Consider the following 21942-nt stretch of genomic DNA (forward strand, 5'->3'; position numbering starts at 1 on the left):
ACTTAATATTGCAGCGTTTTAGTGTGCGCCAGTACTATCATTCCGCGCCACAAATGCAATTAAATTTATCATTTTATTGCAAAGTGGGAAAGGGGATTACACTGGTTTACACATCGATGTTATTATTTATTACTGTGAAGAAAGCAGACTGAAGAAACCTTTTCCTCCCAACAAAATCTTAAAATGCACTTCACAATACCAAAAGCTGAAGAGCTCAAGGACAAGAATGGAGCCGCTTTTACTGTAAGTAAACTGAAGGTTGAGGTGACCGTGATACTGTAGCTAAACTTTTTTATTTTTCTCAATTTTGTTAAGGTAATAAGAAAGTCTTGAATCGATTCATAATGCGTATTACATTTTTTTATGGCTATTTTCACATAATTGATAAAGTTTTACATCCAAGTAGATTGATAAGATGCCGACGCCAGTATAATGCAGTATGCATGCGCTGCCCGATGGAATGTTTGTGCAACTTACATGCCAATACCAGACTAGGTAGTGAGTATGGTTATTCATTTACAAATGGGTACTCTCAATTTTTTTATTCATTTTAAGAGAGTTTTTTATTGTAAGGTAGAGAAAATAGGTACATGTGCTGTCAAAAGTTAACTTATGCTCAGTTTATGCATGTAATTTGTGCTCTTAGAGAATGTTTTCAACAAGGAACAGACTTCCTGAAGAATTTTCTGTGAAGGCTATCGACCAACAGCTTTAAGCCTGTTCATACCTGATAATTTCTGGGCCTCAACTCAAGGGATTCTCTGTATAAATCCATTTTGCCAAACAGGATGAGGACCCCTAACAAATAGTCTCCTCTACTCCACTCCTACTTTGACTTAGCAAAAATGTGTGTGATAGCATCGACACAAGGTGCCCAGTTTCTGCAGTTGGCTGATGGAGAAAGAGAGGTTTGATAATATCTAGTGCCAGGTAACAGAATATTCACACTTATAATTCTAGTTCACCAAGTAGGATGCTCTAAAAACTGAGCTGATACCCACAAAACAATCTGCTCACCTTATTGATATGTTTTAGAGGCCTTACCTAACTAATATGTGTCATGGTCTTGGCCTACCACTTACCAGAATGCGAACTCCTAAGTCCCAAATCCCAAGCCCCAAAGCTGATCAGCTCAATGGCCTATATTAGGAGCATGTTGCTTGTGATCTTATCCTGAATAAGTCTAGTGAGCATTTTCTAGTTACTAATGACAGCTGTTTCTGACAGCATATATGCCACAAAATCTCATGAAATTCACAATGTATTAAATGTATTGAATACCAAAGCTATGCCTACCCCATAGCTGATCCACAGAATGAATCAGCATGCACTTGGTTCCAGTTTGATATGCTCATAGGCCCTTAAGAGTTTTTTGTTTTCTTGCAGTTCTTATTAGTTATAAGTTTAGCCATTTTCCCCAACTATGGGCCACACCACTGTGTTCAATTTTGCATGACATTGATCTGGTTCTCTCAATTTTTTAAATGATTGCTTGGATAGTGAAAACCCAACTAACACTTTTTGTTTGAAATGAAGGAAGTTTCCTGGGTGTGTGCTGTAGCTGACAGCTGTGATGGATTTTATTCTTCTGGTGGTAGCTTAAGAAGATATTGTGTAGCCTGCTATGGAGTGACAGCATACCTTGACATCTGGTCACGGATGGTAGCATTAGAAAAATCAGTGTCGTGCCTGTCAGATAATGTTGGTTGTGTTTTGAAAATAGTTCCACTGGCTGAGAGTCTAGCTAAATTTGTAAATGTTTTGCTAGCTGTCATATGATCTGTTATGGCAGCATTTGCTTACAAAACATTGACTACTTTACTTGACTTACTTGAAAACTTTTCAAAACATTCAACCCATCAGCTAGACATTCAGATGTGTGCTTTTTACATGAAACAAGAAGTGGTACACTAGTCACTAGTATAGTTTTTGTTTGCAATATGAACTTGGACTCTTGGTCTATTTATTTTTCAGCCATGTTCTTTTATATCGAGACATTTCTGAACCATTTGGTCTCTGATTTCAAGTCTATTTCCCGATGCCGTTGTCTGTGGAGCTCCTTTTACGTCACGCTTCTGTCTGATCCATACAGGGGTACACTATCCACGCGGACGGCAAGCTGCACTGCGTGGTGCGCTACCGTCAGCTGAGCTGTCTGCACGATCAGCTGAAGCGGGTGTTTGGCGCGCGCGCGCTGCCCACCTTCCCGCCAAAGAAGCTGCTGCACCTCAACTCTGAGGAGGTCGAAGAGCGGCGGATGCTGCTGGAGCGCTACCTTCAGCTCGGTATGATAACAGCGGCCGGAGAATGATGGGCGAATCGGGTGGGCCATACATATGTGTTGGTGGTGGTTGCTGAGGGTCTTGCTATTTGGAAGAGGTGTTGGCATTTCGGGAACAGCTGTCGTATCTTTGAGAGTCGTTCATGCTTATTAGTCATCAATGCATTTTGCAGCAGAAAATTGAATGTCGAGCGCAACAATTGTGAAATCTGTCCACCCAGTTATAAAGTTTTATGAAGATAGTCGTAGGAATGTCGATGTCCCGATAGTCTGGATCTACGTGTCACCAAAGACCAACCTATTCATGTACCGACGCGTAACTGAAGACCAACTCGTTCACGCACTGACGTGTGCCCGAAGACCAACCCATTCACGTACCGCCGTGTAACCGAAAACCAAGCCAGACTAAATATTACCTTCCACGTCCCACCAGCTTCAGCTGTCTGTTTGAGTGGTGCCGATCTGCAGCGTATCAATGCGTCAGCGTGTCCACCGTCTTTCTCGCAGTGTCCCAGGACAGCAAGGTGTTCAGCAGCGAGGTGTTCAACGGCTTCCTTGTGTCGGCGCAGCTGGAGACGCAGAGCGCTGCCCCGGAGCAGGTCACCCTGGACGTGTACCTGCTCAACAACTACCGGATCTCTGTGACGGCCAGCTCTACACTGCAGACAGACGATGTCCTCGAGGTGAGTGTTTGTCTTAGCTTGTGTCCTGAAGGAGGTGGGCGGTGCATGTTGTGCAGTGTGGACTGTGGAGTCACGTGACGTCCTTCTTGGGGGGTAAATTTCACTTGATAATGTTAAGCAAATATGCGAATAATCGTAAGGGAGACCTCTCGTTGTTGAATTATGACAATCGCGGATGTCATATATAAGAAATATTGTAAGGTTCCTCGAAATAGGATGCACGCTTTTTACAGTGTCCTGAAATTGATTTTTCGGAGAGTGTGATTGAAGCCGCAAGGACGTCACTATTTCAAAAGGACGTCGATATCGGTGCGGAGCCTAAGCCACTGAAGATCCCTCAAATCTCTTAAAATTAGCGATTTTTACTAGCAATTTTGACTAATAGCACCTCAAGGCACCTCAAATGATCAGATATAGACACAAAGCAATGCCAGTTTACCCCTAGTACAATACAAAATTCAATTGTTCACCACAAACACCAAAACAACACTTTGAAGTTTAGTTCTTGTCCATGATCGTACAAAACAGTCAACAAATATGCTTCAACAAAAATCAGCCCAAGAGCCAGCGGCTATCACTAAATATTGACGTCATAAGAGGGATATTATATCGAGCAAGAGGAGTGACGTAAAAAACAGACGTCCAAACAAAGAGATGAAAAACAGTTCGGAAAATTAATTTCCATAGCTTCCTGTTATGAAATTCAATTAAGAAAACTCCAAGGTAGACGCTGAATTTTTCTTGGCTGGAAAAAATGTGAAATCATTGTGCACTTTTCAGTTTTGTACCGACGTCGAATAAATGGGAATGACAAGGTCAATAGACGTCCCCAACATTGCGTGTATTTTTAAGCCAAGGACGACCTACTTTAATTAAAACTGTTGAAATTCGGTAATTTTATTTTAATTCAAACAAAATAAACACAAACTTTTTCCCCAACCACTATCAACATATGCAAAATTAACTACTTTTGAAGGGCATGTTCAAGGGGCAGCGTTACCCCGTTACTGTGACCTTCTGAGGGGAAAATAATTAAATATGTTACAGTGATTTGATACAAAAGGTATGTTGTGTACTTATAGATAAATGTCGAAGCAATATATTCGCATGATTAATTGCTATCTATACACTGCACAGTTACTAAAACTGAAAAGTGGAAAAAGACGTCCTCAGATCCCTCTATTCCGACATCTTTTCCTCCTTCATATGGCAGCTATTACCTTCACATGGTAAAGGAAAAAACCTATCCATATCTGACGCACAGAAAACGAAAATAAAACCGCGTTGTTTACTGTTGCGGCAGCTGGCCAGCGGTGTAGGAAAGGGGAGCTGAGTATAAGAGTGGGTTTGTGAGGCCTTGGGATATATTTATTGTCATTTTGCATAGCCGTGTTTTTAGGCCACAGATGTGATATTTCTTTTTGTTAGTTTGCTTTTGGTGTTTGATATACCTGTCAACTTTTATCTGTCAGGGACGTCGTTTGGCTTTGCGGGACGTCACAAAGAGAGTCTGTTCGGGTGTGGGCTTCCACCCAAATTCACGAAAATCAGGACACTGGCTTTTTATAAACAAGGTCAAATTGCTGGGCCCCGGCCGCCGGCGACATCAGTGTTAAAAGGGAAATTTTATTTTGGCATAAACTAACATTATTCGCTGAGTGCTGTGAGACTATTTAGCATTATGCTTCAACGCTGTTGGGTGTTCTGCTATGCTCTTCTTATAAGGTATAAACCTTTGATTTCAGGCTTTCGTTTGTTTATTAACCCTCGCCTGACCTACCTACCTTCGGTTTTCATATGTCCCCGACATAGCGGGGGTTAAGCCAAATTTAGCCAAATGTTAATCTACCTAATTATTATCTTTAGTTGACTCCAGCTGCTCTTCATAACATCAGCCACTTTCTACGTTTTGTGCTGTTTTGTTTTTGTTTTTGCTTGATTCTCCAGTGTTGTAAAACTCTTCCATGCTATTTCAGCTAACGTGCAACATTGCTCTTTTGCAGAAAACATGTCAGCAGATTAATCTTCCTCCTCGTCTCACATACTACTTTGGTTTGTTTATGATGAAGAAGACCGAAGAGAGCTATACAAGTAAGTCATCATGAACAGCTGTGCTAAGTGATGCTGATTACATTGTGTGGCATTTCTGCAACACACTACAGTTTTGCTAATGTTGACCTGGTATTGTGACAAACATGGAGCAACATTGAAATTAACCCTTTGTGTAAGAACTGTGACACGCTATTTGCGTTAATTCCCACGCGACCAACGACCTCTAATCTGTCTGTTCACAGTCGTTCGGAAGCTGCATGACTTCGAGGCACCGTTCATCTCTCTGCGCACGGCAGGACACACACCCGAACACAGGATTGTGCTCCGGAAAAAGTCAGTAGCGTCGTCTCGGTGCTTGAATCAAAGCATTCGTACCAGGCACCGGTACACACGGCTGAGTGTAGTTGGTTCGTAGGTTAAACCGCGCCCTGCTGGGGGGTGTTTGAACACCCCCCCCCTTGTGGTTTTTCGCGAATAGTTCAAAAACGGCGGCGCGGAGCGCCGCCGATTTTGGTACACCTTATCATACATCAATTCTACACATGTTTTGAAAATTTCAGACCAAGGTCATTCAAGGTCAGGTCACCAGGTCACTTGAAGTGACCTCACCTCATAAAAAGTTTCAATGTCTGTCATAGCTACACCGAGTGACCGATCTCTTTGAAACTTTCAGCGATTGCTAAGAGCAATAGCATGTACAAAATGTATATCTCAGAATTTTGATATCGATGACCTAAGGTCAGGTCAATTTTGCGACCTCCCCATTATAAGTCAATGGGAGAAAATTGAAATGGGTCTGTTTTGGACGAAAGGCATTATAAACACTCCCAAACACCGAATTACAAGTGGTTTAGACACACTGAACATGAAAATGGTGTCCGTGACCCCTGTTTATGCTCTGAGGTCATCTTAGGTCACGAATGGTATCTAACAGTTTTTCTCAAATTACTTTTGATAGAGGCATGCTAGAGCGATGAAAACGCCTTTTATGTGTTCATCTCGACGATACGGATCGACTGATATGCAACATGACCCTTTCCGGTCAGGTCATGACCTTGACCTGAGGTCAAATTTTCAAGTTGACCTTTCAAGGTCAAGTTACAGTTCATTCGATGCGTCTCGACGAGAGGAACACAATGCCGGTAAAATTAAGCTCGTACAAGGCTTGGGTCAAAAGTTATTGCAGAAAAACTGTTTCCGAAGAAATAGGCTATTTTTGCAGTTTTTGCCCCCTGCAGGCAAAACCGTTGACGTTAGGTCAAATCTGAGAGAATTACTCAGAAAGGGCGTTAATAGGGCTATCGAATGCGCTTTTCCGCGGCGCTGTAGCTCTATTGGTTCCCGAGTTATGCGTTGGTTTCTTGCAACTTTTCGACATTTGACCTGGAAATCGGCGAAATTTTGCCTTCAATGACCTCTGGTGACCTGACCTTTGACCTGACCAAAAAATTGACTGAAGTAATTTCGTCATTATTTTTACGCTCTTTCGAACGCCGCCTTCCGCGTATCGCTACGTGGCCCAGGAGCCGAGTTACAGGGGGGGGGGGGTGTTCAAACACCCCCCCCCCCCAGCAGGGCGTGGAAATCCAGGACCCCCAGCCGGGCGCGGGTTAATCTGAAATTTTGATGGCAAATAATGGGTGACATGTTGGCTACATGGTCACGCTCTTTATCATCGCTGCGTGCATTGCTAATGTAACATTCACACACGTGCTGAAATGTTAGAATGCAAAACGCGACCTTGTTTTGTGCCACTGCGACCTTCGCCATTGCTATCACTGTCATCTGACTACTTTTGGTGTCGCTTTTTCCGGTTTCAACCAGTTTTATGTATACGTGCGCACTGCGCAGTTCCTTGTATGTAGTACTTGATATAGAACTATTTATCATGTGTTCTGACCGTTAGGTGACACAGGACAGCCTCTCCTCCCCTCCCCTATTTGGTAGGTGTACGAAATGTCGCGATTGATTACTTGCTCATGTTGTCTGTCAACTGCACTGACATTTTGGCCTGGGGATGGGAGTCATGATTGGATTGAAGGTTGCATCAGCAGCGCGGGAAAGGTATTCCTCTGCACACATCCCCTGGTTGATGACTATCGAACGACGCCGTCATATTGGCATCCTTCCCCGAGCCCACGTACCTCGCAACTATGCCACTACCTCGTCGGTGTATCTCACTCTTCCCCGCATACGCTGCGTACATCATCCATCCGACCATCTTGTGTAGGAAACTGTGTATTGTATATACCGGATTGCTGTACATATACTTGTTGCATACCGGAGTTTACGTCTCCTTCTAACTTTACTTATTTCCTCTGCTCGCCAGTTACTGGGACACGTCTTCCGTTGCTAACTTTCCTCCCTCTCTGTCCGCCAGCTACTGGGACACGTCGTACGACGCCGACCTGCTGGAGGACACGGTGGGCCGTAACCTGCTGTACGTGCAAACCGTCAGTGAGGTGGAGTGGGGATGGATGTCTGCCGATACGGACACTCGCGCTCGGCTCACCATGCTGCAGGTACGGACGGCAGTGGAGGGGGGGGGGGGGGGCGGAGATGCATTTAAGGCAGATGAGAAGAGGAGAATAGGGATGCGGACGGACGGCGCTGGGTGGTTATTGGGATTGCTACGCAGGGTGAATTTCTTAATACAATTTGAAGCAACGTTTTACAGGCTGTTCTTATCGGATAAGGCGCGTTTCTCTTTTAATCATTATATACTTTTCTGAACAGTTCAGTACTGATGAAAAGCAAGGACAGTTTACTAATAAAACGTACGATCAATGTTACGATTAAAAACGTGTCTTTTGTCTCTTCGTCAGGCCAAGGGCAACAAACGTGAGTACGTTGCTTTGGCGCAGCAGCTGCCCTTCTACGGCTACATGCAGTTCGAGCCGTGCACGTGCGACTTTCCCGTGGCGGGCACAAGAGCCAGGGTCAGCATCGGAAACAAGGAGCTCAACATTCGGTAAGAGGGGAACAACATAGAGATCTTATATACATCTTATATCTTATATAAGATCTTATAGAGATCTTATATACATGTATATAAGATCTCTATGGGGAACAATGGGTGGGTTGGCAAAACGGGAACTGGGGTCATTGATGCGTATTCGTAGTCGTGTACCTTTTGCTGCTATGATTCATTGGTTGTTGAGTGATAGAAAAGGTGCGTGAAGGCTTATTGATGTCGAATGGATTTAAAACCATATGAAGTGTTTTGATGACTTGGGAGAATCCGTTAACGAATCGTGTTCAGTACGTATCATAGAAATTCATTTTAGATCAATAAAAATTGTTTTAATAATGTCTTGCGCATTTTTATTTCGGCGTGGCACTTTGACCGCCTTGTCGAAGGAAAGCCGGATTCCTCGACCTGTGCTCCCTTTATCTCCCTAACTCGCTGCCCTCTGTCTCCACAGGATTCCTCCCGGTGAGGGCGGCGCCCGGAACACGGTTCGCGAGGGCAGCTTCAAGGTGACCCGTATGCGCTGCTGGCGGATCTCCAGTGTGGAGCCGGTGCCGGCCGAGGCGGGCGGCGCCGGCCCGTCGTCGGCCGCCGCCGGGCCGACCGGGCCGCAGCTGGAGCTCAGCTTCGAGTACCTGATGTCGCGCGATCAGCTGCAGTGGGTGCGGCTGGCCTCGCCGCAGGCTGTGCTCATGTCCGTCTGCCTGCAGGCGCTGGTCGAGGAGCTGCTCCGACGTCGAAAGGGACTCGGCATTCCCAGGGTTAGTGCATAGCATGGGTGTCAGAATCGATCTCGACTGGTTGACAGACGGACGGCTCAGATGTAAGAGTGGTAGTTGGAATCGGTGGAGGGGAAAGTGAGAAGGAATGGTAGTGGGCACTGCGCACCTCAGCGAACCACTTTGTTTGTTTTCCATCTCTTTGGTGCCTGTCGTAAATCCGGTTCATGTATCGCTTATGTTGCCCTGTGAATTTTGCGACTGGCTTCATGAGAAACCGCATAGATCGTAGGTGACAATGATATCGGTTTGTAACACGAGACCTTGTTTGTTCCAGCCGGGAGAGAAGGTCCACAATGTGAACTTCAACTACCTGACGCGGGACGGTAGCCTGCAGCACGTGAACGCCCGGTCCGGCGCCGGGGACTCTGAGCACGTGGTGAGTTGCGGCGGCGCCGGCAGGGTGGCTCTGTGAGTCAGCAGGTGACGGCGTGGGTAATTTGATACGTTGGCGAGTGGGAGCTGGCGGACCGATGATTAAATTTATCTCGGAACTGACCCGTGTGAGCTGTTAATGTAATTCATATTCAGGGGTAATAATGCAGGGACTTGCGTAATCATGACTCTGATACTTGTGCGAATGTCCAAAGTAGATTTTTTAGCAGTACGATGTTTTCGAAACTAATTCTATGATATTGCATCTCTGTCTGCTCAAAAAGCCTTTGTCAGGCGGCAAATTCACAGCAATGTAGGCGTAGTTTAACTGCTTGGTGCGTGTACCCTGTTAACCATGACGTGATTTTCATTTCATGGATTTTCTTTTAGGACTGCGACTCGGGCATTTCGTTCCGGAAGCTGTCCAACAAGCTCTCGCAGCTAAATCTGGTGGGCCGCATCAGTCTGGCGTCGAACCGCACCGTCGAAAACAACGCCTTCGACGAGATCGGCGACGACGAACTGTAGAGGCCGACTGCCTCTGTGACGTCACGGGAGCCATGGTGACGTCACGCGGCGGTCCGGTGAATCCTGAGCTGCTCAGAGTTGTGCCGAGGACGCTGCATTAGTGGGTGAGAGCTGGGTCTCGGAGGCTCGGCTGTAGGTCGTATGGTGCTGGTTGTGGAGATCGTTGGGCTGCTACCCGGCTCGACGGGCGGAGTGTGGTGCTACTAACAGGACTGTGTGTTACAGTGTCCCAAAATTGAGTTTTGTCTGGGGTGTCAGAGGGGAAAATTACCCACCAAAAAGAGGGGAGAGAGTGGAAAACTGCTGATTCGATTAGATCCAAAAAGAGGGAGAAACGCCATAAAACATGGATTTTATTCTAGGATGTAGAATGTTTGATGCTAAACCGGGCATTCACACAACCGCTCTTTCTAGAGGTAAAAAAATCTAGGTTTTCTTGGTTGGGAGTGGAAAATTGTTCTTAAAAATTGGTGGTGAGAGTGGAAAATGGATTTCCTTTGGATGTCATTTCCCACCCAAATCGACAAATTTTGAGACATTGGTGTGTTATGCCGCGTGTGTCCTCACGCTGGAGGAAGCGGTGGCCGGTGTGGTGCCGTTGGTAGGTGGGGCTCAAGGCGGATGTCTGCGCTGGCGGCCGACCGCCAGAAGAACTGTGATGGACGCCGGTGTTTTGTACATAGTGGTTGTGGAATTATGTATCGAAGAGATCGAGTTTATTTCTAGCGTTCGCCGACTATTTGGAACGTTGGACGCATGTGACTAACTGCTCCGCCCCCCAGCCTGCGCCAGCGTCTCGCTGCGAGGCATTCAAATTTTATCTGTGCTGCCAAAACGGGATGGGAGCTGGACGCTGCTCGCGTCCTGTGTGGCAGAAGTTGCCATGGTAACTGTTTTGTAGTTTGACTGTCGATGTATGCGTCGGTATGCAGGGGTCCTAGTTAATTACGTAGACTAAGTTACCCAGCTTGGTTTTGTCTTCGTCTTTCTGTCGGCACTGTCGGTCGATTTGTTTTCTATGTGCATTTTCTGAGCTTGTGTGACGGCGATCATTCCGTGAGTGGGCTGTTTGGGGCGCGGTGGGCCGGTCGTGTGCTCCGCTATCCGTCCTTTCTGGCGGCCGGGCTGGCTGAGGCCGTCCGGCCGCTCCGAGCTGCTGCCTGGCTCCGTCCCCAGTCGGTCGTCAGCGCTCGCCGCTAGACCAGCGCTGCGCTGCGGTGTTTGGTGTCCAAGCAGACTAGACGCTCCGTATGAGAGAGCCCTGGACGTGCGTTATGTATATTTTTGTATACGAATTGCTTTCAGTCTCATGCTTAATTATCAGCATAAAGCTAAGGAGCCACTACCGGTACGCTTTATTTGATACTTGTATGAAATGAATGTGTAATATTTAATGGCAGTGACCAGAAATAAAAATATATTATTTACCTTACACGTTTTTTAATGAGTGTGAGTTATGCTGACATCCGGGATGAAGACTTCCACTGGCGTCTAACTTGGCGTCTAACTGTTGGACGGGGACTTTCAAGCTAGACGCGTCTAAAGTTAGCTGTCGCCAGATAGACGTAGCCGCCGTCCAGCAAGACTCGTCGAGCTAGACACGAAATGGAAGTCTCCACTCTCCACCCCCGATGTTTTGCACGTTTCCATGGGAAGGCATCTGATTTTTATGGCTATCCTACACCAGCGTATTTTCAGAAAACTTTCCAGCAATTGGCACATGAGGTCCAGGTCTGGGCGAAAAGACGTTCCACACAATATTTGTGAATTGTGGCAGCGGGCGCTGGGACAGGCTGGATGACCTTAGGCGTTCGAGAGTGCACCTGGAAGTGGTGCTCGCCATAGCCAAGAAGTCGGCCGCTGTGGCTTTGAACTTGAAGTATGAATGGTAAACTGTTTATTGTTGTTTATTGTTTATTCACTGTTCAGTGATGTCGTTGGAACTCGGCTGTGGCCTGTTCCAATACAGCTGCCGTATGATTGTTCAGTACAGGCTGGTTGACAGCGCCTCTAGAGGTTATACCAAGAAGTGTGAGTGCAAAGATTGGTCGCTAGATGTCAGACTGGTCGGTTGGAAGTGAGCGCCTGTGCGTAGACTGTGCCGCAAGACTCCTGACAAACGCTGTGAACGTGAATAGTGATTGGAGGACGGACCACGGCGTTCCGCCTGCATTTCACTTCTGGAGGATCTGGTTCACGGGTTATTTAGTACCATGGGAGGTAGTGCTTCTGAATGTAAGTAGCCGCACCCGACGAGACGGTAGAGTGTTCGATTTCTTTCCTTGCAGTTGCACTGTTGTGATTGTTCCAATAAATGGCCGCTCCCTTCTATTGGTCCTATATCAATATTTGATTGTCTGTCTGTCTGTCTGTCTGTCTGTCCAGTCCAGTCCAGTCCATCTCTCTCTCTCTCTCTCTCTCTCTCTCTCTCTCTCTCTCTCTCTCTCTCTCTCTCTCTCTCTCTCTCTCTCTCTCTCTCTCTCTCTCTCTCTCTCTCTCTCTCTCTCTCTCTCTCTCTCTCTCTCCCCTCCCTCTCTTTCACATACGATTAGATTAGGACTGGGACTGTGTAATCTCGCCTGTTGCTATTGTAGTGTTCGCTATGGCAGTTGTTTAGTGCTTTTCACACGACCTCACGTGACTCCGCCATTTTGTGTAAAATACAGTTTACGTTCCACCTGGCCATTGTATACAACAGATATCAGTTCGGATTCCATAACACTACATTTTGGCGACTAAGCACGAGATAAGTGCGGACTCTAGTGGAATCGCGTGTCGCGAATTTCCGTGTAACTTTTTTTTGTGTTTCGGCCCGCGGTACGGCCATGAGCGGCGACAGTGGACCGCCCCTACCCGCGCCGTTTTTGCCCCATCCCGGGACGCCGGCCGTCCCGTGGAGGAACTGGGAACAAAAATTCGAACTTTATCTGTTGGCCAGGTGCGGCACGAGCCCCCTGCCCCCCGAGCAGCGGCGCGCTCTGCTTCTGTGCGCGATCGGTGACGAGGCGTACCGGGTGTTCGACACCCTGCCGCCGGTTGCGAAACGTGACGGCGAGGATGACTACGACGTCACCCTCCGCCAGCTCCGGGAGTTCTACACTCCCAGGACCAACGTCATCGTGGAACGATTCCGGTTCCGACAGCGAGCCCAGGCCCCCACAGAGTCCACAGCAGACTTCGTTGCTGCTCTGCGCGGCCTGGCTCGCACCTGCCAGTTCGGCGCAATGGAGTCGGAACTCATCCGGGACGTGGTGGTGGAGAAGACCCCCCACCAGCGCCTGAGGGAGCGACTTCTTCAGGACAGGGACCTCACTCTGGACAAGGTCCTGAGTGTCGCAGAGACCTATGAGGACTCCCTGCGGGAGGCTGCAGCCATCTCCCAACCAGTTGCAGCCCCACCCGTCTCATCCGTGGCAAAAGTTACGAAGAAGCCACAACAGAAGCGACAGCAGCAGCAGCAGCAGAGCGTCAGCAGCGACTTCTGCACCAACTGTGGACGTGAGGACCACGCACCCAGGGATGCTGCCTGTCCAGCCCGCAGAGTGACCTGCCACTCCTGCGGAAAGAAGGGCCACTTCGCCAGCTGGTGCAGAGGCGGCAGTGGAGCAACCCCAGCAAGGCCAGCTCAACGACAGCACCACAAGGCAGTGAAGGAGCTGAACGTGCTCTCCTGTGCTGCCACCACTGGGTCACGCCTCACCTGTACCGTCCAGGTGACTGCAGGTGACGTCACACAGGAGGTACCCCTCCAGGTGGACACGGGTGCCACCTGCTCACTCCTGAGTGTGAACCGTGCCAAGGAGCTGTTCAGAGGCGTGGCGTTCAGCCCCTCCAGCTCACGGCTCTACGGATTCGGCCAGCAGCCACTCTCAGTCCTGGGAACGCTGCCTACCACGGTGACCTACAATAATCAGGCTGTGCCAACAAACTTCTACCTGGTGGACACCAACAAGACGGAGGCCATCATGGGTATGGACCTGCTGCAGGCCCTGGGAGTCACCCTCCACCCAGCCTCGCACAGCGTCTACACGGTGGCAGGCTCAGCCCCGTCAGAGCTACCTGCCATCGAGGGCTACGTGCACCGCATCAAGCTGAAGCCGGACGCAGTACCAACTGCCTACAAGCTGCGCCGGCTGCCCCTCTCCGTGCGAGAGGAGGTCTCAGCAGAGCTCAACAGTCTGCTGGAAGCAGGCATCATCGAGAGGATCGACTCCTCTCAGTGGATCAGCCCGCTGACCGTCTCAAGGAAGAAGGACGGCAGGATCAGGGTCTGTGTAGACCTGCGTGGGCCGAACAGCCAAATCGTCCCAGAGGTTCACCCACTGCCCACGATCGACGAGCTGGAGTCCAAGCTCTGTGGCACCCTCTACAGCAGGATCGACTTGAAGTCGGCCTACCACCAGCTGCGTCTGCACGAGGACTCGCGTGACATCACCGCCTTCCTCACGCCAGACGGCCTGATGCGCTACACCAGGGTCCCGTTCGGCCTGGTGTCTAGCGGCAGCGCGTTCCAGAAGCTGCTCAGTCATCTACTGCAGGGTATCGACGGCTGTGGACACTATCTGGATGACATCCTGGTCACCGGCCGTGATCAGTCCGAGCACGACAGGCGCCTCCGCACCGTGCTGGACCGCCTCAAGCAGGCAAATGTCACCATCAACACAGAGAAGTCCTCCTTCAGCCAGCCAGAGGTGGAGTTCTGCGGTCATCAGCTCTCCAGACACGGAGTGGTACCTCTCCTGTCTACCACCAAGGCCGTGGCCGAGGCCCCGCCTCCCACCAACGTAAAGGAGCTGCGCAGTCTCCTGGGCTCAACCGGCTGGTTCAGCAGGTTCGTGCCTCAGTACTCAGCTGTGGTGAGACCCCTCGCCATCATGCTGAAGAAGGACGCCACGTTCCAGTGGACCAAGGAGGCCAACGACGCCTTCAACGAGGTGAAACGGCTCATCTCAGCCAGGCCGGTGATGAAGCCCTTCAGCGCCCGCCTCCGGACGATCGTGACGACCGACGCCAGCGACCGCGGCGCCGGTGCCATGCTCACTCAGATCCAGCCGGACGGCGAGGAGCGGCCAGTGGCGTACTGGTCCCGCTCCTTCACCGACGCCGAGTCGCGGTACTCCGTCTCTGAGAAGGAAGCCCTCAGCGCGGTCAATGCTGTCGAGCATTGGCGGACGTACCTGTGGGGCCGTTCATTCACCCTGCGGACGGACCACTCTGCGCTCACCACTCTGCTCACGCCGAAGACGTCCAACCGCGCCGGCGCGCGCATCGCCAGGTGGCAGTCCCGCCTGCTGCCGTACTCGTACACAGTGGAGTACCGGCCCGGGCGCAGCATCCCAGTGGCTGACGCCCTGTCGCGCCTGCCGCTGCCGGACACCGGCGCCGCCGAGACGGACGGCGACGAGATCGTCGCCCTGCTCACCGATGACGTCAGTGACGTCATCACTGATGACGACGTATGTGCCGCGTCGGCCGCCGATCCAGTCATGGAGCATCTGCGGTCTGTCATCCGCACCGGCTGGCCCGCCGCCGCGCGCCAGTGCACGCCGGAGACGCGCGACTACTTCGCCGTGCGGAACGAGCTGCAAGTCCGCCAGGACGGAGTCGTGCTGCGCGGCCCGCACCGCGCCGTCGTCCCGGCCGCGCTCCGCTCAAAGTACCTCCAACTGGCGCACCGAGCGCACGACGGTGTCGTGCGAACAAAGCAGCTCTTGCGCGACCTCGCCTGGTGGCCTGGAATGTCGAAGGACGCCGCTGCACTGGTCGCCGACTGCCCGTCCTGCCACGCAAAGGACGCCGTGCTGACGCAGCAGGCGCGCCCCGCGCCGCTGCAACCGGTCGAGCTTCCAGACCGGCCCTGGTCTAAGCTCGGACTGGACATCGTGGGCCCGATCCCCGGCGCCCCACCGTCTGCAAAGTACGCCATTACTATGACGGATTACCATAGTAAGTGGCCAGAGGTCGCTCTGACGTCATCCATCGAGACTGATGACGTCATCCAGTTCCTGAGCCAGGCCTGGTCCAGAGAGGGACTGTGTGACGAGCTGGTGACCGACAACGGACCCCAGTTCACCAGCGACAAGTTCCGACAGTATCTGGCCCAGCGCGGTATCAGACACCACACGTCTGCCGTCTACTGGCCGCGCGGAAACGGAGCAGTGGAGCGGCTCAACCGAGAGGTGAAGGTGTGGCTCAAGGAGGCCACACAGCTGCAGTCGCGGACGGCCGCCAGCTTCAGCGGACACGTGCGACAGCGCCTCGCTCTGTACCGAGCGACCCCGCACTGCACCACCGGTCAGTCACCCTCGGCGCTCCTGCACGGCCGGCGCATGCGTCTGCACCTGCCGGTCACCACAGAGACTCCGCCGCGCGACAGCTCGCTACAGCACCGAGTCGCTACCCAGCAGCAGCGCAACAGCCGCGGGTACGACTCGCGACAGGCTGCCCGGCCGTCAGATCTCCAGCCTGGCGACACGGTGCGCGTGCGGCGACAGGGGCACGTGCCCAAGAACCAGAGTCGGTTCTCCAGCCCGCGCCGAATCGCCAGACAGCTCGGCCCGGCGACCTTCATCCTGTCCGACGGGACAAAGAGGAACGCTGCACACCTCGCCCGCATCCCAGACGCGGCGCCGACCGGCTCAGCACCTCCGAGCACCGACGGGCCGGAACCGCCGCCGCCGCCGCCGCCGGCCGACCCGGCTCCTCCGAGCTCCGGCGAGCCCCAGCCGCCATCGCCGCAGCCGACAGCGTCCACCGCGCCACCTACAGCGCCGACAGAGAGCGCCCGCCCGTCAGATGTCGCTGACGTCGCGCTGCCGGCCGCCACCGGCGCTGCTCGCGACCGGTCCCCCGGTGGGCCGCGCCCGCCTCAGAGGGCGCCCGTCGGCGGCACCCCGCGCCGTGAGTTGCCGGCCTCCTCCCGAGGACGCCGCCGATTCTTGCCGCGCCGATTTACGTGATCGGCGAGAAGTGTAACTTCAAGGGCCGGCGGGTGTAGTGTTCGCTATGGCAGTTGTTTAGTGCTTTTCACACGACCTCACGTGACTCCGCCATTTTGTGTAAAATACAGTTTACGTTCCACCTGGCCATTGTATACAACAGATATCAGTTCGGATTCCATAACACTACAGCTATGATGGCTGTTCCTGACCTCCCTGCCAATCGACCCGTGCCCACTGCCCATGGCATCAGTCTACTCCACACACTCGCCTCCCGTGTCCGACGACCGACGCGGCAGAACTCCGGCGGATGGACACCCCCCCCCTCTCCCCCTCACCGCTACGGTAGTCTAGTCCATCTCCGAGTCGCTGGGTAATGGCGCGTGCGCCCCCCCCCCCCCCCCCACCGGCCTCTACTCCTTCAGTCGGTCGGCTCGGTCTCTTGACCACTGACCACCGACCGGCCCAAGGCCTTCTACATACTCACTGTGCGTGAAAGATGGAGGCAAATAGCCAATGGGAAATGAAATAGTTAGTCTTGATTCCTCATCTACAAGGTCAGAATATTGTGATAAATGATTTGTCCAATAGAAAGCCGGGAGTTCAGGACCAGATACCACCTTGTGTGTATGAACTTAAATAAACCTAAAGCTAATTGGTTGTTTTCAAACTTGACTCTTAGTCATGTGAAGTGTCAGACACGCCCGCCACTATTCTGAGGGCTGACAAAGTTCCCACGAGCCGTGTGCCGTACATGCAGAATCCAGCGATAGTCCGCATTCCGCCTAGCAACGGCCTCCACTCTGTAACGGTACAGGATTATTTAGTTTTCATCACGTACCCCGTCTACCGGTGGCGGTTCTGTGCAGTCCCGCTGCGTCCACAGCTCACGTTAACGTTGTGGTACGTTAGTGACGCGGTCGGTTCGTCGCGGCGGCACGTCCCAGTGTCCCACCTGCCCTGAATTCCACGGCAGGGATCCGACGAGCCACGTATGTGGATCGCCAATCGGCAGCGACTTGAACGTATTTCAATAGCTTCTAAGCATGCTACGAGTTATAGGTATAGCGATAGCGCAGCGGCATAACCCGTGGAGGAGGCCTAACGTTACGCGAAACGATTTATTTTAGGCAATGTCCAATGACGTATTCCGCATAACTCTGTACTGCCGTTCAGTCACTCATAACTCGTAAGCAAGTCGTAACTGTGAGTCATGATATGTCGACCGCGAGATGCGAGCGCGATTTTTTATCGCGAGACTGTTATTCGTGCCTGATTCTTAATTTCGTGACAATGAGTCGTGGATTCCATGGTCTTTAGAAGGGCTGCGGAGTCGGAGTCAGAGTCGAAGTCGGAGTCGGTCGAAGTCGACAGTGCTGACTGGAGTCGGAGTCGGAGTCGGAGTTGATTTTGGAAACCGGAGCCGGAGTCGGAGTCAGAGTCACCGAAAAAATCCATCGACTCCGCAGACCTAACGGGGCTTCGGAGTCTGAGTCGGAGTTGGAGTAGGTCAGAGTCGATAGCTCTCCACGGAGTCGGAGGTGGAGTCAGAGCTGGTTTTTGGAAGCCGGAATCGGGATCGGAGTCGGGGTCACTGAAAATCCATCGACTCTGTAGCCCTGGATTTGAGTAATATGTTCGTGATTGAACGTCATAATACAGTCGTAATCGTGAGTCGTGCAACTTTGCGGCATGGGTGGTGTGGTAAAAAAATGTAGGCTTAGTGTTGAATGTTTAATTTTGAAGAGGGATATCTTTAAATACAATGCATCGGCCTCAAAAGAGATTTTAAGTTTACAACAGGTGGTATCCATGAATGCTAACATGGGTGTCCTTTTTTACCTGTAGGTCCATGGTAGGGCCCGAATCCTACCAATATCAAAATTTTGGCTATGAGCCCTATGATTTGCATTGTACGAAAGGCTTAGGTTTCCTAACACTAACCACTAAACCCATACCAATAAATTTCAGAGAGAAACGCCCGTGAATACCTGTGACTGTGAGTCACGGCATATGACCGACAAGTCGTGAGTCATGATCGTGAGTCGTTACCGTGAATCGTGATACCGTGACTGGTACCCATTCGTATGGTAAAGCGCCGTATGTCGCTGTCTACTGGCTGCAACCGTGATCGGTCGCTTCCAAACGGGCTGAATAGAGATTTCGTCGCTCGTCGGCCGGACAGGTAAATAGATGGGCCGTCTATGGGGACACTGGACAGATATACGGACAGTTGGACGTTAGAAACCGGACAGTTTGTGGGTGGACAGTTGCCGTCCGGACAACCTGGACTGCGGACACGGGTCGTTCACAGGTCAGGACGCCACCAGATGCAGGGTGTTCACAGGCCAGGGCGATGAACTGTGGATATCTACACAAAAGAACAGTGAACTGTGAGTAAGTGAACAAGTGGGAGCAAGTGGCTTATCCCTGCGAAGTGGCAGTGGTTGGTCAGGTAGACGTTGTTGTGTCGCTAAGCAGGAAGCGTCCACGGTGGACGGCTGCAGATGGCGCAATTCAAAAGTCCATGAATGGGGTGGGCGTTGGATGGTTTGGCGGTACGTTTCGAAGGGCCAGACTGGTGGGCGTTGGATGGGCAGACGGTGTTCAGGGAAGGAGTGGTGTCAGGTCGTGTGGAAGCGCTGCTACGACGCTCACTATTCAGTGCGGCGCTAACTGCTTTCAGGAGAACTTTGTCGAACTGTCGATATGCTCACCGGTGCGTGGGCATTTTTGCCAGGCAGTTCTGCCACGCTGCTGGTGCTTATATAAAGCGTTTCCGACTTAAGTACCTATCTCTTGTTTCAGCAGCAGCGGAGGTAGATGCTCGCCAGTTTAGTCCACTGGCGGGGGCCGGGCCGGTGCCAGCCGTCCCGCGCGCGCTGCCAGCTCTGGTAAGTACCGACTGCACCGGACAACTCTGCTCGCCGTAAATTGTCGTCAGGTGTGGCGGTCGCTGGCGGAGGCGGCGTCTCGGCAGGCCAAACACAACGCCGCACTGGCCACCGGTATTGTCGCGCTGCGCTATATCTGCCGCGCCGCGCCGCGAGCGTCCCAGGGGGCGGCGGCGGCCAGCGGACCCAATCACGGCGCAGGCACCGCGCCGTGCTCGCCGCGCCACAGTCGATTGCTCGCAGCTGTGACCACTGGTCCGTCGCACATTGCACATTCATGGAGCCGGATGATGAGGCTTCTCTGCTCACGGATGGGAAATGGGCGGAGCAGCTACAGAGACAACAGCAAAAAAAAAACTACAGTGCTGAATAGGATATAAATTAGGTCCTATCAACCTGACACTTATTTTCAGCAGCTGGGGCGAATTCCGCTTTGATAATTTCATGCCTGCATTTGTGCTTCCATAGACCTCTGTATACGTGCCGAGCCGATGGACCGAGGCCTTTGGTGCATCATATAAATTTTCATTCAATTTTGGTCGTCACCGTTTTGTTTGCTTGTTGCAGTTACATAAATGAAATACGTGTGGTATATCAGGTATATGTAAGTTTATTGTTCATTGTGAGGCATGTACAGGGTGGGGCAGAAAGATTTACCTCTTGATTTTCTTAAATATTTCGGCCCCGAACAAAGATATCAAATTGACTTCTGGCACATATATGCAGTAACATGTACACATCTCAGCGACGGCATAATGACTCAATATGGTCACCTTTGCCTTCACCACTGCTTCGAAACGTCCCTCTGCGGAGGGGCACGAGCGCCGCACTGTGTCCCCGCCAAGATTCGACGGTGCCGTCTCGAGGGCCAGCTTCAGGGCGGCGATTCTGCTGTGTGGCACTGCACACAGCCTCCTCTCTAAGATGGCCCAGATTGCGAAGTCCATCGGGTTCAGGTCTGGACTTGATGATGGCCGAATGTCTTTGTCCCAGAACCCAGGCATGTGGGTCTTCCACCACGGTTGAGCGATGTTGGCCGTTTGCAGCGGCGCACCGTCCTGGACGAAGACGTATCCGTCTCAGAACGACTGAGTGACCCAAGACAAAGCATGTTCCTCCAGCAGATGGACTTGAACCTCTGAATTCACTTTCACAGCCTCCTTGATGAAGACCAAGGCTCCTTTTGAGCCGTCGGATGCGACGGTAGCCCAAACCATGACACCAGCAGGCTTCAAGCAACAAAAAATGGTGCGAATAGCAGGATCAATGCTGGATGGACCATCTGCCAAAATGTTGACGCTTTGGGAGTGTCTCTGGGGCTCAGGCATGAACATGTTGTCATTGGACCAGCAGAATGCCTTGTTACCGGCGCTCCTGATCTCCTCCAACGTCTTTTGGATCCTGTGTAGCTGGTTTTTCTTGGATGCCGCCGAAATTAGGTGTCGACGTTGCATCCTGTATGACATAAAGCCTAAGCCGTCGTTTATGATTCTCTTGGCGGTTCTGGGCTAAACAACGAGTTCCCTTGGCAGTTTGCGCATGCTTCGCCTAGGAATTGAAACACCTTCTTGTGCACGATATCAACTGGCTTTTTGAAGCGGAAATCCCTTGTTCTGCCTGGCATGTACTTCGACGACACTAGCACTGTCTTTTTAAGTCATTTAATTATACTGCAAACAGTTTTTACGGCAACACCGAGCTGTTTGGCAACGCTTCGGGAGCTGTGGCCAGTCTACTTCAGCGCCGCAATTTGGGCTCACTTAGTCATCTTCGCCATAGCACAACAACGACTATTACAAAATGTAAAAACGATCTTAAAGTTGATACATGAGTCAGTTGGGAAGCTGCATGCAAAATTTTATCAAAATCCGTTCATAACTTTTTAAGTAATGGACTGAAAACAAACAGGTAAATCTTTCTGCCCCACCCTGTAAGTAACATATTTGCGTAAATAATTCAACTTGAGCGTTAACTAATGAACTAAAGGTGAATCATTGACGCTGTCACCTGTAAAAGTATTATAATTAATTATCTTCATTGTCAACACACAGAACAAGCCCATGAGCTTTACTTATTCGTTCGATTTCGAGCCGTCAAGAAGCCCCTGTCTTTCCTCTGTTCTCCTTCACGCTGTGCTGGTGAGGCGCCAAAGTCGCGCGACTCGACGTCCCTGAAACTGAGCGGCGGGCTCTCCGATTTCTGACTGACTGTGCGCCGTGACGCGTGACGTCTGAGCTCGGTGTCGGCTCCCCGGTGTGACGGCCGTCACCCGTCACACCTGTCACAGCGGCCCTGGCCGACACGGTCCAACGGTGCGCCAGCGTCCGGTGACGCGACGCTGTATTTATATTTATTTGTTTTAACTCGGCGGGCACACACAGAAGGTCTGATTGTGGAGGTAACAGCCACAGTGCAGTGTGTAGACTGAAGAGTGTAAAGGT

The 21942-nt window shown here is 51.2% G+C and overlaps 2 protein-coding genes across 2 annotated transcripts; both read left to right on the forward strand.

Moving 5' to 3' along the window:
* The first annotated feature begins 33 nt into the window (after positions 1-33).
* On the forward strand, positions 34-11101 carry LOC122375796 (sorting nexin-17-like). The gene is made up of 10 exons (XM_043355325.1): positions 34-243; positions 2093-2285; positions 2789-2964; positions 4968-5055; positions 5259-5349; positions 7397-7538; positions 7842-7987; positions 8442-8748; positions 9044-9145; positions 9532-11101. The coding sequence occupies exons 1-10, from the start codon at positions 184-186 to the stop codon at positions 9667-9669; spliced, it is 1443 nt and encodes a 480-aa protein (XP_043211260.1). The 5' UTR covers positions 34-183; the 3' UTR covers positions 9670-11101.
* Positions 10582-16569, forward strand: LOC122375797 (uncharacterized protein K02A2.6-like; the record flags this gene model as incomplete). The annotated part of the gene is made up of 2 exons (XM_043355326.1): positions 10582-10593; positions 12639-16569. Coding segments are annotated over exons 1-2 (3943 nt in total), but the record flags the coding sequence as incomplete, so codon positions are not given.
* Positions 16570-21942: the final 5373 nt, after the last annotated feature.

Source organism: Amphibalanus amphitrite, unplaced genomic scaffold (assembly GCF_019059575.1).
Source record: "Amphibalanus amphitrite isolate SeventyFive unplaced genomic scaffold, NRLGWU_Aamphi_draft 001922F_arrow, whole genome shotgun sequence".
Taxonomy (NCBI): domain Eukaryota; kingdom Metazoa; phylum Arthropoda; class Thecostraca; order Balanomorpha; family Balanidae; genus Amphibalanus; species Amphibalanus amphitrite.

What these genes read in the sequence shown, in the direction of transcription:
- LOC122375796 (XM_043355325.1), top strand. Translation starts at nt 184, where the DNA reads ATGCACTTCACAATACCAAAAGCTGAAGAGCTCAAGGACAAGAATGGA. An exon ending in AGAATGGAGCCGCTTTTACT is followed by an intron (nt 244 to 2,092) that starts GTAAGTAAACTG and finishes TGATCCATACAG; the next exon opens with GGGTACACTATCCACGCGGA. An exon ending in AGGGACTCGGCATTCCCAGG is followed by an intron (nt 8,749 to 9,043) that starts GTTAGTGCATAG and finishes TGTTTGTTCCAG; the next exon opens with CCGGGAGAGAAGGTCCACAA.